The sequence below is a fragment of the Danio aesculapii genome, chromosome 13 (genome assembly GCF_903798145.1).
Source record: "Danio aesculapii chromosome 13, fDanAes4.1, whole genome shotgun sequence".
Lineage (NCBI taxonomy): Eukaryota > Metazoa > Chordata > Actinopteri > Cypriniformes > Danionidae > Danio > Danio aesculapii.
The window spans coordinates 14,655,733-14,670,248 of NC_079447.1; the positions used below are offsets into that span (position 1 = coordinate 14,655,733).

The following is a 14,516-nucleotide window of genomic DNA, read 5'->3' on the forward strand; positions in this document are numbered from 1 at the left end:
TTATTAAATAATAAAAAATAATAATAATTTATGCGGCCTTGAACCAAAAGTTTTTTGCTTTTTGTTGTCTCCTTGATTCAAATTAGTAAACCACAAAGTTTTTCCAAAGTTTGTGCCCAAAGTCTGATGGTGTTCTCTCTTTCATCATGGATGCGAGCAGTGGACATTTCCAGATACACAATATCAATAAAAGTTAGAATCCAATGATGGTTATTAAGAGAATGTGGAGGCTTCCATCTTGTCACAACTATTTTCTTGGCTGCTGTCAAACCAGCTAAAAACACTCGCTTATGAATTTTGTGAAGCTGAATATCAGAAGAATCATTTAAAATGAAAATAGAGGGGGCGAAAGGCACTGAAATATTTAGCATTGAAGACAAATTTTGCTTAACCATAAGAAAACATATTTCCAAAGGTGCCGTTGGCTTGAAATTTTACGCAGATGTTAATAACACCCAAACAAATCCATATATGCAAACAAAATAAATCTAATTAGTTTACAAATTTAGTGATGCGTAATAAAATTAAATGACGCACAAAAAAGTATTGATCACATGAAGAAAGGGAGGTGTAGAAAAGCAGTGAAAGCCCAGACAGCAGCTTAAATCTCCCCATGGTTATTCAGCAACCTTCTGTTCTTCATCGTTGTAAATTAATATTAGCTGCTTCAGTCCAACATCTATATTCTCAGGATGATGAATGGTGGACATTTATGCAGAGCAATGATCCAAAACACAGTCAAGGAAACTCTCAAATGCTTTCAGAGAAAGAAAATCAAGCTGTAGAACGGTCCAGCCAATCACCTGACTTGAATCTAATAGAAAATACAAAATAAAGATCAGATTTAATAGACGACACCCACAGAACCATCAAGATTTGTACACTCTGTTGAAGTCTGTGAAAAAACTTCACATCTGAGCATTTCATGTGACTTCCATCACCAATAAAGCCTTTTATATAAAGTGTTAAATACATTACAGCAGTTCAGTACTGTTTGCCATTCTTTTGCCATTCCATTGTTATTACACAGATTTTTTTTGTTTTGTTTTATTTTTATGTTTGTATTGTTTGGGTTTTTACCAAAATCTGGTTTAATTCCATGTGAAATTTAGAAATATTATTCCCAGGAAAAAACACGACACGTTCGATACTTATTTTCCCCACTGTATAACAGTTATGCAGTGCAAAATATTTGTTTTAGTTGTGTGAATAATGGCTCAAATACCAGTCAGTCGACAAGTAAATCATGATTCATTTAAATGCTCTTTCTCTGTCTATTTAATTATATTTTTTAACTTATAATACAGTTTAAGTGGAAATCAACGCTTCGTCAGCATTCTTTCAATGCATGGAGAAAAGCAATTATGCATTTTAAGATAAAGAGGCTCTCCTTGGCTTTCAATTATTGTGCATACTTGCAAAATCAGACAGTCTTGCTTTTTATGTAACATATTTCCTGTAATAATAAGCCATTATAAGGTTGGTTTTGGGAGTTGGAGCTACACCGATCTACTCCAGAGTTTTTATTGACCTAGTCGGGTGATCTCAGGATGATCTGGTGGGGATCCACAGACAATTACTGCATTCCTATAAAAACCTAATTCAGTGTTTCTCAACCACGTTCTTTGAGGACCACCAACACTGCATGTTTTGGATGTCTCCTTGGTCTGTTACACCCATTACAAGTCTTTCAGTCTCTGCTAATGAGCTGAAGATCTGAATCAGGTGTGTTTAGTTAAAGAGACACGGAAAATGTGCCGAGTTGGTGGTCCTCCAGGAACATGGTTGAGAAACACTGACCCAAATGAACCAAAATAAGGGTAAAATACATAGCAAATATCTATCTTTCAGAAACTGACAATATCACTCTGCTTCATGAGTTTGATTTCTAGTCAATGCATGATACGATAAAATGTGTACTTTATTATCAACGTAAAAGCTTCTGCCAAATGATTTTTGTGTACATAATGTAACAAACAAAGGAAAAACTGATGAAATCTAGGATGTAAACGGGCAAGTAGCTGTGTTTATGCTGTATTTTGAAGGCTGTGGTTTTCTTGTGTAGCTGAAGGCATGCTGAATAATGAATAGCGTGGTGCTGTAACTTTTGTTATTATTAATGTACTCCTTTCTGTAAAGTTAAAGCTCTGTCACGGTTATTACAGCTATAACTGCAAGCGTTTATTATTGGTATTGCTGCAACAGCTTGAGACATAAATTCCTAATATACTCTTAGAATAACTCCAGCTGTGTTTTTAACCACAAAGCATAATTCTAGCATCACTAATAACTCACAGTCATTCGTTTGAATTAGTTATAGATTATGTCTTGGAGGCAGATTCACGCTCATTTACAAATCTCTGTTTTCGCTACACTTCACATTCACAATCTGTCATATTGTTCTTGAGGGAAATGTGCATCCAATGCGAATGTCACTTGCTTTTGTAGTTCTTCAAAAGCAGTCAGAGTTGGTATTGGCGTTCTTTGGTTTAAACATTGTGTGTTGTGTAATTGTGGTATAGCATGCAATGATTTAAATGTGTGCAAATGTGAACAATGCATGCTGGATTTATTATTTAATGCTCTGTATTAATTATGTAGGATGGGCTCTCAAAATATGATGGGTGGATGGATTGATTGATAAACCGATGGACAGATTGTTAGATTGATAGACATATAGATTGATGGGTAAATGGATATAAGTATTGATTGTGAATAGACAAATATGGACAGATGGTTAGCCGGACAGCTGTAGAAATGAATAGACTGATTGAATTGATGGATAGACAAGTGAATAGATTGCATATACAAATAAGTGGGTAAAAAACACAAGTGGATAAATTGAAAGAGGCATGGGTAGATGAGTGGATTGATATGATAAAAGGATGCAGATTGATGTAAAATTTTTTGGATGGATAGATAGATGGGTAGATAATTATTGATAAGTAAATGGAAAGATGGAAAGATTAATGAATGGATGGGTTGATGGATAAATTTGTATTTAATTAATTAAATGGATGGATGGATGAATTTATAAGCAGATGGATAGATTGTTATATTGATAGACAGATAGATGGAGGGGAGATTGATTGGTATGGAAATTTGTATTGATATAGATAGACAGATAGACAGATGTTAGCTGCATAGACATATAGAGAGAATGGCAAATGAATAGACTGATTGATGGAGGGATAGATGGACAAATGGGTGATATATGGATGGATGGATGAAAAAGACAGCTAAGTGGATGAAAAATGTAAAGGCAGAGGAGTTTGATGGGTTAATCTTAATCAGTTGTAGGATCAGATGTATGGCAAGATTGCTGGATAGATACATGGATAAACGGATAGATATTAATGGTAGATGGATGAATACATGAATGGAAAGATGGATGGATGGATGGATGGATGAATGGACAGCTGATTAGACTGATGGATAGACAAGTAAATAGACTGCATAGACAAATTAGTGGGTGAAAAAAGACAAGTGGATAAATTGAAAGAGGCTTGGGTTGATGAATGTATTGATATGGATAGCAGGATGCAGACTGATGTCAAGTTGTTGGATGGATAGATGGATGAATGGATAAACAGATAGGTGTGTAAATATTTATGATAAGTGGATGGAAAGATTGTTTGATTGATGAATTTTTGGGTTGATGGATAAATTAGTATTTAATGAATAGATGGATGGATGGATGGATGGATGGATGAATTGATTAACAGAAGGACAGATTGTTATATTGATAGATAGATGGGTACTAGATTGATTGGTATGGATATTTGTATTGATATAGATAAACAGATGCACAGATGGTTAACATATATAGAAACTGGCAGATGAATAGACTGATTGATGAAGGGATAGATTGACAAATGGGTGATGTATGGATAGATAGATGGATGAATGAAAAAGACAGATAAGTGGATGAAAAATGTAAAGCTAGTTGGGTTTGGTGGGTTAATCTTTATGAGTTGTAGGAAGCAGATTTATGGCAAGATTGCTGGATAGATGGATAGATAAACACAGATGGATAGGTATTAATGGTAGATGGATGAATACATGAATGGAAAGATGGATGGATGAATAGACAGCTGGTTAGACTGATGGATAATCAAGTGAAGATATATATATATATATATATATATATATATATATATATATATATATATATATATATATATATATATATATATATATATACACTGTAAAAAAAATAATAATTTTACAGAAAATATCACTAAATTTTTTACAGTATTTTTTTTGTCATTTCAAATTAAATTCAAAACTTAGTAAAACGACAAACAATCTTTCTAAATTAACAGTTTGACTGTCATTTTAGGTACTTTATCATTAAAAACAAATTACTGACGTTTTTGTTTTTTATACAAGGAAATTACTGTATTATTTATACAGTATTTTTTCTGTTATTTTAAATTATATTCAAAAGTCCGTAAAAATTACAAACAATATTTGTAAATTAACAGCTTGACTGTTATTTTATGTACTAGAAAATTAATGACAAATTACAGGAATTTTCATGTTTTATACAATATAATTGCCGTATTATTTAGTGTTTTTTCCAGTTTTTTTGAAGCACATTTAAAATTATGTAAAATTAAAGTAATAAATTGTAATTACTTGCTCTGTAAAAAAAAATTAAAAATCTTAAAAAAAAGGTCAAATGACTGGCAGCTACGGCTGCCAAACAAAAACCATAAAATTACGGTAAAATTTCTTTGTTGAAATAAAGTGCAAAAAATAATAAATCTACAGATATTTTCATTAAAATGTTTACAGAAAATTGTTATTTTACAGTTCTACTGTTCTTTACTGTTCTTTATTCTACTGTTATTTTACAGACTTTTCCTAGATTATTACGATCAAATCCGTTCAATAAATAAAATAGATAAATTCCGCTCACATGCACCTGTTCCGGATTCCGCTAATTGCACACACACAGTCAGAGGATCGTTATGAACTGATTACATAGACTTTAAAAGCAGCACAGACGCACGCACCAATTGCTAAGTCTTGTTATGCTGTTACTGTGAACATTATGATGCGGGTTTTTCTTTTGCTGTGCTTTGTTTGTTAATTGTTTATGTGGTTTGCTGCTTGGACTGACCATTTGGCTGTTATTTGACCATGACTCTGGATTCCCTGCATACATCTGTTTGCCCCTGTGTTGACTGTTGCTTGCCTGACCATCTCTGTGTAATAAACCTGCATTTGGATCTGCACTACTTTGTCAGCATCCCCTTCACATTAAAGTTCCATTTCATTTAAGATTTGTAACTGAATTATTCCATATATCTTAAACCTCTACATGTTTTACATAAAAACTATTCAATAAAATGCAACAACTGTAATCTTAAAGTTGTGGGAATTTTAATCAGTTGTATCTCGTTTGTTGTTTTTCCAGACGTTTTTGATCCAAAATAAAACTGTTAAATTACGACCATGAGCATGTCTTGACATTTTATTAAAGGTGTTTAATTGTTATGGTTGAGAGATAAAATTCTCTTAAATAACATCTTTTCTCTTGAAATTTTAGTGCAGTCACTTTATTGATGGTGTTCGATCATAAAAATCTAGGAAAAGTTTGTGAAATATCAGTGTTTCTCTGTAAAACTCTTAGTGTGTAACTTTTTTGAACTGATTTGATCGTAATAATCTAGGAAAAGTCTGTAAAATAACAGTGTTTTTTTGTAAACATTTTAATGAAAATATCTGTAGATTTATTATTTTTTGCACTTTATTTCAATAAAGAAATTTTACCATAATATTATGGTTTTTGTTTGGCAGCCGTAGCTGCCAGTCATTTGACCTTTTTTTTACGATATTTTTTTTTTTTACAGTGTATATATATAAGTGAGCCAAAATTACATAAGTGGATAAATTGTAAGAGGGATGGGCAGACGAATGGGTTGATATGGATAGAAGGATGCAGACTGATGTCAAAATTGTTGGATGGATGAATAGATAAACAGATTGAGGGGTAAATATTTATGGATAAGTGGATAGAAAGAGGGTCAGATTGATGAATGGATGAGTTGATGGATAATTTTGTATTTAATAAATGGATGGATGGATGGATGGATGGATGGATGGATGAATTTATAAACAGATGGGCAGATTGTTATATTGGTAGACAGATAGACGGAGGCTAGATTGATTGGTGTTGATATTTGTATTGATATAGATAAACAGATAGATGGACAGATTGTTAGCTGCATAGACATAGAGAGATTGGCAAATGAATGGACTGATTGATAGAGAGATAGATGGACAAATGGGTGATATGACAGATAAGTGGATGAAAAATGTAAAGGTAGATGGGTTTGGTGGGTTAATCTTTATGAGTTGTAGGAAGTAGATTTATGGAAAGATTGCTGGATAGATTGATGGATAAACAGATAGATGGATAGATATTAATGGTAGATGGAAGAATACATGAATGGAAAGATGGATGGATGGATGAATTAATGGACAGCTGGTTAGACTGATAGATAGTCAAGTGAATAGATAAAGATAAGTGGGCAAAAATACATGTGGATAAATGGAAAGAGGAATGGTAGACGAGTGGATTGATATGGATAGAAGCATGCAGATTGATGATAAAATAGATGGATGTTTGATGGATAGTTGGATGAATAGATAAACTGATAGATATTTATGGATAAGTGGATGGAAAAATGGTTAGATGGATGGAGGATGGATTGATGGACACATTAATAAATTGTTGGATGGAAGGACAGGTCGATGGCTAGATGGACAGCCAGACAGTTGGATGGTTGGATGGACGGATGGATGGATGGATAGATGGATTAAAGAAAGTTTAAAGGAATATAGAGTTGATTAAATGTATAGATGGACATATAGCTGAGCAAAAAAGATTTGATAGACAAGTAAGGGCATGGGTGGGTGGATGCACAGTAGATGGATAGATATGGATAAATGAAATGATGGGCAGATTAGATTTTCAGCTTGTTTTCATTCTTTTCTTCTTTTTAGTCTTTATTTACAGCCTCGCTTATGTTTTGAGAGAATCTGGAGTGATTACTGCACACGTCAGGGTTTTGTTTACTCCCTCAAGTCAAGTCAAGCAGACGTGAGCTCCGGGAGGCCAGTCAAAGGCAGCCGTTCAGTCTGGCATATTGGTTTTGTTTTGCTTTGTGGTTTGTGAGTGTTTGTGTCTCTGTCTTTGTTAATATACTCTTCCCTCTGCGTTCAGTCTGTTCTGTATTTAGAGAGCTTGTGACCATGTCGTCTGTATTACTCTTGGTAACTGTGTCATGTTGAGCTGGGTCGCACCATATGGTCATGTGTAAAAAAAAAAACAATAGAAAAAAAAATGACACAACCTCTGGGTAAGACTTGATGGACCAAAAGGGAGTTTTAGTTCTTTGCTAAACCCTTTGTGTGTTTGTACATCAGTACTGAGGAGTAAAAAAGGATTCATTTTAGCCAATATGTTCAATTAAATGCTTCAAAAGAATCAAATAGCTCATTCATTTAAAGAAATTGTTCAACCTTAAATGAATAATAAAAAAAGTCTTTTAAAACACAAGACTATTAAGCAGGCAGCACACTTATTTTCAACATTAGAAATATTGAGAAAGGTTTCTGACTATCAAATTAGCATAACAATAATTTCAGAAGGAACATGTGATGTGATGCTGATATTCAGATGTCCTATAACTAGTGATTTATTGTATTTCTTAAAGGCATATTTTCCGCAAAAATGAAAATGACTTCAATATTTATTCTCACTCTTGTGGTTTTAAACCAGTTTTTTCTTCTGTTGAACACACAAAAAATATATATTTTGAAGAAAGCTTATGGATGGGACCCATCAACTTCCATAGAGTGGTAGTCAATATGTTCCATCTAATAACATTTTTCAAAATATCTCCTTTTGGGTTCAACAGAAGAAAAAAACAAATAGAGTTGGAACAAATTAAAGGGAGTGTAAATAATGATAGAATTACCATTTGTGAGGGAACTATGCCTTTACATGTACAATATATTTATTTAAATTCTAAAAATATTTCCCAAAATGAATCCTAGTGTAATGTTTCATGCTTTTGTGCATTTTGTCTGACCAGTTTTAGCAGTTTTACAATACAAGGATACACGGTTTTCTAAAGTAAAGTTGCTGAACTTACAAAGTAGCTTTTCCAACACTTCTTGTAACAGTGTTGTTGTCTTTTAATGTCTTGTCAGATCTTGCTCGGAGTCTTCTTCATCCTGGTGGCCCTTTTGTTCTTCGTGACCTTGTTTATTTCCAAGTAAGTTCCATCAACCTGCACAAAATGTCACCCTGAAAGTAGACTCTCCTCCATCTAAATAGTTTTTCTTACACTCTCCCACACACACATTGGTGGTTTATGAGTACTCTCTATGGGCACTTATTATATGACCCTATATACCCTACCCCTAATTTTGTATGTGAAATAACCCCCGTTAAGTGGGCGTTAAGACCCGGATGATATGATAACAGTGGATAAAATATCACATTTTCTATGTATCATGGTATTGTGATGCTATTTTTTAATATCTGTGTAAAACAACGACAATTTATTTTATTTTAAGAAACAATTAACATATTTTGGAACAGTAAACATGTCAGGCTAAATAATTAAAATGAATCATTGTCTTCTGCTACCTTCATTCATTTGAAAAACACGGATTCCTTTACAACTTGACTTTTCCAAACCACGGTAAACCTGGATACTGGTAATTGTCTAATGCCTATAGATAAGTATGATTTTTAACACTTTTGAATTACGAGGACAAAAGGCATGACCTTATAAACCACATCATAATTGCAATACCTAGGTCATACTAAAGTCATAAATCACCAATATCCACGACTTGCTCATTTGAAAATTACAAAAAACATGTCATCCTCTCAGTGGCACACAATGATTCAATGCTGGAGTAACCATAAATCTATTGCTACTTTACACACACACATTCATCAACACCTGCAATGCTTCAAATGAGCTCACACTTCCAACAATTTGCCATCATTCCACAGTAGACCATGGAGAACTGTAGTTAATGATGTTTTGAGTTCAGTCTCTTCTGCGATGATGTTGTTAAGCATGTTTGTCTTGTTGCAGTCTGGATAAAGCTTTACATTCAGCTGGTATCAGCACTGGATTTATCATCTTTGGGACCAACTTAACCAACCCTCTTAATGAGCTGCTGCTGGCACTGCAACCGGTGAGTGGCGTTCACTTATTCTTCGCTCTCAGAATCGCTTCACGTTTGTGTCCTTGAGTACTAGTGACAGTTGTATGTGTGCAACCCGAGTTGTGTAATGACTCGGGAGGAGAAGATGCCAGAAATGGAAAGCATTGTTTGCTTTGTTTGTTTTTTTTCATACTACGGAACTTAGTAGCAGAATGACACTGGTTTTTGCCAGCTGCGGATGTGTCTCAAGAGATACTAGGAAAACGATGTGCTCACCGTAGGCAGTTTCCTCCGAGACGAGCAGCAGTAGGAAATGGAAATTATCCTCTAATTGGCAAGTGCAGGCTGTCAGTCACAAGTTTGGACACACCCACTCATTCATTAGTATTAAAGTTATATTGCTATTAACAATATTAACTATTACTTTTAATTAAAATAACATGACTAAGAATATGACTACTTGATTTTTTTAATTGTAGTAAAGACATTGCAATAGGGCTGGGCGATATGGCAAAAATGCAATCTCGATAATTATTTTCCATATTGAACGATATCGATATATATTTCGATATAAGTTGTTAATGCTTTCACTTTTAAAAGAGTACCCCAACAATGGCTGCCATGAAATCAGAGGGTTCATTAAATGGCATAACATATTTTCGTCCATAAATTTTTGGTGGCCGAAAGTTCAATACATTTATCATTTCAACACACTTTGATTCTCATTGTTGCACATTTCTGCTGTGTGATTGGCTCTTAGATCAATATAGAGTAAAAAAGTCCAGAGCTTATGATTTTTATTGACATACATTTTATCACGATTCGATATAATATTGTTTATTGGCCCAGCCCTGCATGAAAGCTATTGAATAGGGCTGCACGATATTGTAAAAATCTGACATTGCGATATTTAGTTTTTATATTTATATATTGCAATATAAATACAATTTAACCAAATTGCTTTATTTAGTAAGAATTCCTTATTTTAGGTTGGTTGGGGTGATTCTGGAGGCGTTTGAATCATTTGCATTTAAAAATAAAAATACTAATTTCAAGCATTAATAAATACATCAGAGTAAAGATTAAACAATTGAAATAAACAGTGCTGTACATTATTAATAGTACTCAGGTACAGAAAATGACTAAGCAAATGTAAAACAACACTATAGTCTTTATCAGATTAATAATTATATCAAATTAGCCTTTATTATAGTTACAAATTATACAGATTCTTGTGCCTTTTTACATTTTAAGCTCTTCTGAAATTCTAACAGTCACAGTTCTTAAACAAATGCAAATTATACATTTTAATTGTTTTATGGTTACTACTATAAACTCAACTTGACATTGCAGATCCTGTGATGTGACTATTGCAAATGTGCACATTTGGATATCAATGTCGAAACGATATATTGTGCAGCCTTATTATTGAATGATGTTGATTAAAGTATGGTAATTATCAGTGATAATATACAGTTGAAATCAGAATTATTAAACCCCCTTTGAATTTTTTTTTTCTTTTTTAAAATATTTTTTCAAATAATAGTTAACTGAGCAAGGAAATTTTCACAATATGTTTGATAATATTTTTTCTTCTGGAGAAAGTCTTATTTGTTTTATTTTGGCTAAAATAAAAGCAGTTTTTTAATTTTCTAACAGTTTTAAATTTTAAGGTCAATATTATTAGCCCCTTTAAGCTACATATTTTTTCTATTGTCTACAGAACAAACCATCGTTATACAATAACTTGCCTAATTACCTTATCCTGATTCCTGACTAGTTAACCTAATGAACCTAGTTAAGCCTTTAAATGTCATTTTAAACTGTGTATATATATATATATATATATATATATATATATATATATATATATATATATATATATATATATATATATATATATATATATATGTATATATATATGTATATATATATATATATATATATGTATATATATATATATATATATATATATATATATATGTATATATATATATATATATATGTATTTATATATGTAATGTATTTATATGTAATGTATTAAGCAGCATTATCTGCATGTAGGCCCTTGTTGGCTGCTTTTCATATTTGTTTTAACAGTTGTAAAAATAGTTATGTTAGTATAATTATGTAACTATAATACTAATAATAATTTTTGAAAATGCAGCAAAAATGTATTTAAAGTGTTTTCTTTAAATCATACAGTTGTTAGGGAAGCAGACGGACAAGTTAGGTGAGTATATAATGAAAGATGTTTATTACAGCAGTGGAGCACACAAGGATAACAATGGGGATGTGAATGGAGTATGGTTGAGCTGATATTCCTTCTTCGGAGCAGGATGGATGACAGACACTGAGGGAGGCCGAATGCACACACCAGAGGGCTTGCGGGGAAGACAGACTGAAGACACACTCAATACAGACAGGACACCGGGAACACTGGACAGACTGGAACGAAACAGAGATAAGGTAAGTTCAAGAGATTAGATCAATGTGATAGTGACTACCAGGAGGTACTCGCTATGAGTCCGCTTCGTGGGAACGAGACCGGACCCTGACTGAAGTGAGGTGTGTGCTTATATAGTGAATGGAAGTGATTGGGTGCAGCTGTGCGTGGTTAATACTCAGGTGACGGTGATCGTTGCGTGATGCTGGTGGAAGAGCCTGGCCAATCCGTGACATTACCCCCCTCCCCAGGGCCCGCTCCTGAGGGCCTAGACCGCCGACGCCGTGGTGGTCTACCTCGTCCACGAGGTGCTGGGAACTCGGGGTGATTGGAGTGGAACTCCTCCATAAGTGTGGGATCTAATATATCGGATCTGGAGACCCAAGACCTCTCCTCTGGACCATATCCCTCCCAGTCTACGAGGTATTCCAGATGACCACCACGACGTCGGGAGCGTAGAATGTCCTTGACCTTGTATATGGATCCTTCTTCCGACATCAGTGGAAGAGGGGGTTCCTCTTCATGGCCAGGCTCTGTGGAGGGAATCAGAGGGTCGTGAAAGGGTTTCAGGAGTGACACGTGGAATGTGGGGTGGATTCTGTATTGTGGTGGTAACTGTAACTTATAGGTGACTGGGTTGACCTGTTCCAGGATGGTGAAGGGACCAACAAATCTGGGACTAAGTTTTCGGGAGGGCAGTTGCAAGCGGATGTCTCTGGTGGAGAGCCAAACTTTCTGCCCCGGAGCATAGATAGGTCCAGGAATCCTCTTCTTGTCTGACACCTCCTTGGGTCGGCGAACTGCCCTCTGGAGATGGTGATGAGCATCGTCCCAGACCCTCTCGCTCTCCCGGAACCAGTAATCCACTGCGGGGACATCAGAAGGTTCGCCATCCCAGGGAAAGAGTGGAGGTTGGAAGCCCAGAATACACTGGAATGGCGTAAGTCCGGTGGTAGGTTGCCGCAGGGAATTCTGGGCGTATTCCGCCCAGCCCAGAAACTGGCTCCAGGAGTTCTGATGACCGTGACAGAAGGTCCTGAGGAACCGCCCCACTTCTTGAATCTTCCTCTCAGTCTGGCCGTTGGTCTGTGGATGATAGCCAGACGAGAGGCTGACGGTCACACCTAGGAGTCTAAAAAAGGCTTTCCATAGTCTGGAGATGAATTGGGGTCCTCGGTCCGGTAGCCCAAAACATCGAAAGACATGGTTAAACAGGTTTTCAGCGGTTTCTAGGGCTGTGGGTAGACCCTTCAGAGGAATCAGACGACAGAATTTGGAGAATCGATCTACAATGACTAAAATGCAAGTATTACCTTCAGACGATGGGAGGTCTGTCATGAAGTCAACTCCTAGGTGTGACCAGGGGCGGTTTGGGATGGGCAAGGGATGGAGTTTTCCTGCAGGTAGATGACGAGGACTCTTTGACATGGCACATTCTCTACAGCCTTGGATGTATCTTTTCACATCCCTCGCCATGTTCGGCCACCAAAAGCGTTGGGATAGCAGCGAGAGGGTGTTGTTGGCCCCGGGATGCCCTGTGCCCAGAAAGGTATGACTGGAGTGAATGAGATCTACCCATTGATTTTCAGGGATGAATCGTCGATTGGGGGGACAGCCCGGCGGAGTTCTGGACTCTGGGGTGGCGACAGCTGTTGGAGCGGACCAGGTGATAGGACAGACAGTGATCTGATCTGGGAGGATTTTGGCCGGGGTCTCACTGAGTTCCTGTTGGTCATGGATTCTAGAGAGTGCATCTGCCCGGATGTTTTTGGATCCTGGTCGATATGATATGGAGAACTGAAATCTGGAGAAGAATAAGGACCACCGGGCTTGACGAGGACAGAGTCTTTTTGCATCTTTAAGGTATTGTAGGTTTTTGTGATCGGTGATCACCTGGAATGGGTGTTTAGCTCCCTCCAACCAGTGTCGCCACTCCTCCAGGGCGAGCTTGATGGCTAGTAGTTCACAGTTTCCGATGTCATAGTTCTTTTCCGCCGGGCTGAGCTTTCGGGAGAAGTAGGCGCATGGATGGAGTAGTGAAGGATTACCCTGGAGCTGGGACAAGATGGCTCCTACTCCGGTGGTCGATGCATCCACCTCGACCACGAAAGGTAAGTCGGGATTGGGGTGAGTCAGGAGTGGAGCCTGCGTGAAGGACTTCTTGAGTCTTTGGAAGGCTGCGGCCGCTTCGGGTGGCCAGGATAGCGTTTTGGGTTGATTCTTTAGGAGGTTGGTGAGTGGAGCGGTGATAAGACTGTAGTTGTGGATGAAACGTCGATAGAAATTGGCAAACCCTAGGAATCGTTGGAGTTCTTTAATGGTTTTAGGTTCAGGCCAGGAGATGACGGAAGTGACCTTCCCCTCGTCCATGCGCACCCCTCTTCGATCAATGATGTATCCGAGGAACTGAACAGATGGTAAGTGAAATGAACACTTCTCAGCCTTGAGATACAATTTATGCTTCCTTAGGGTTTGTAGGACCTCCGCAACGTGGTGGCGATGTTCGGCCTCACTCCGGGAGTAAATCAGGATATCATCAATATAGACGATGACGGAGATATGGAGGAACTCCCGGAGGACTTCGTGGATGAAGTTCTGGAATACGGAGGGGGCGTTGACCAGACCATAGGGCATGACCAGGTACTCGTAGTGCCCAGTAGGGGTCACAAACGCCGTCTTCCATTCGTCCCCCTCGCGTATTCGTACCAGGTTGTATGCGCTGCGGAGGTCCAGCTTGGTGAATATCCGGGCAGATCGGAGTTGTTCCAGGGCCGCAGGGACGAGGGGAAGTGGGTACCTGAATTTGATGGTACCTTGGTTCAGAACTCGGTAATCTATACATGGCCGCAGCCCTCCATCCTTCTTG

At 36.8% G+C, this 14,516-nt stretch overlaps 1 protein-coding gene across 1 annotated transcript in view; it reads left to right on the forward strand.

Annotated features, from left to right (window-relative positions):
* The window catches only part of lmbrd1 (LMBR1 domain containing 1), a 221,227-nt gene that overhangs the window by 158,358 nt on the left and 48,353 nt on the right, over nucleotides 1-14,516 (forward strand). Inside the window, exons 13-14 of the mRNA XM_056471443.1 lie at nucleotides 8,230-8,294; nucleotides 9,132-9,234. Coding sequence (XP_056327418.1) covers nucleotides 8,230-8,294; nucleotides 9,132-9,234 — 168 coding nt within the window. The remainder of the gene's footprint in view (nucleotides 1-8,229; nucleotides 8,295-9,131; nucleotides 9,235-14,516) is intronic.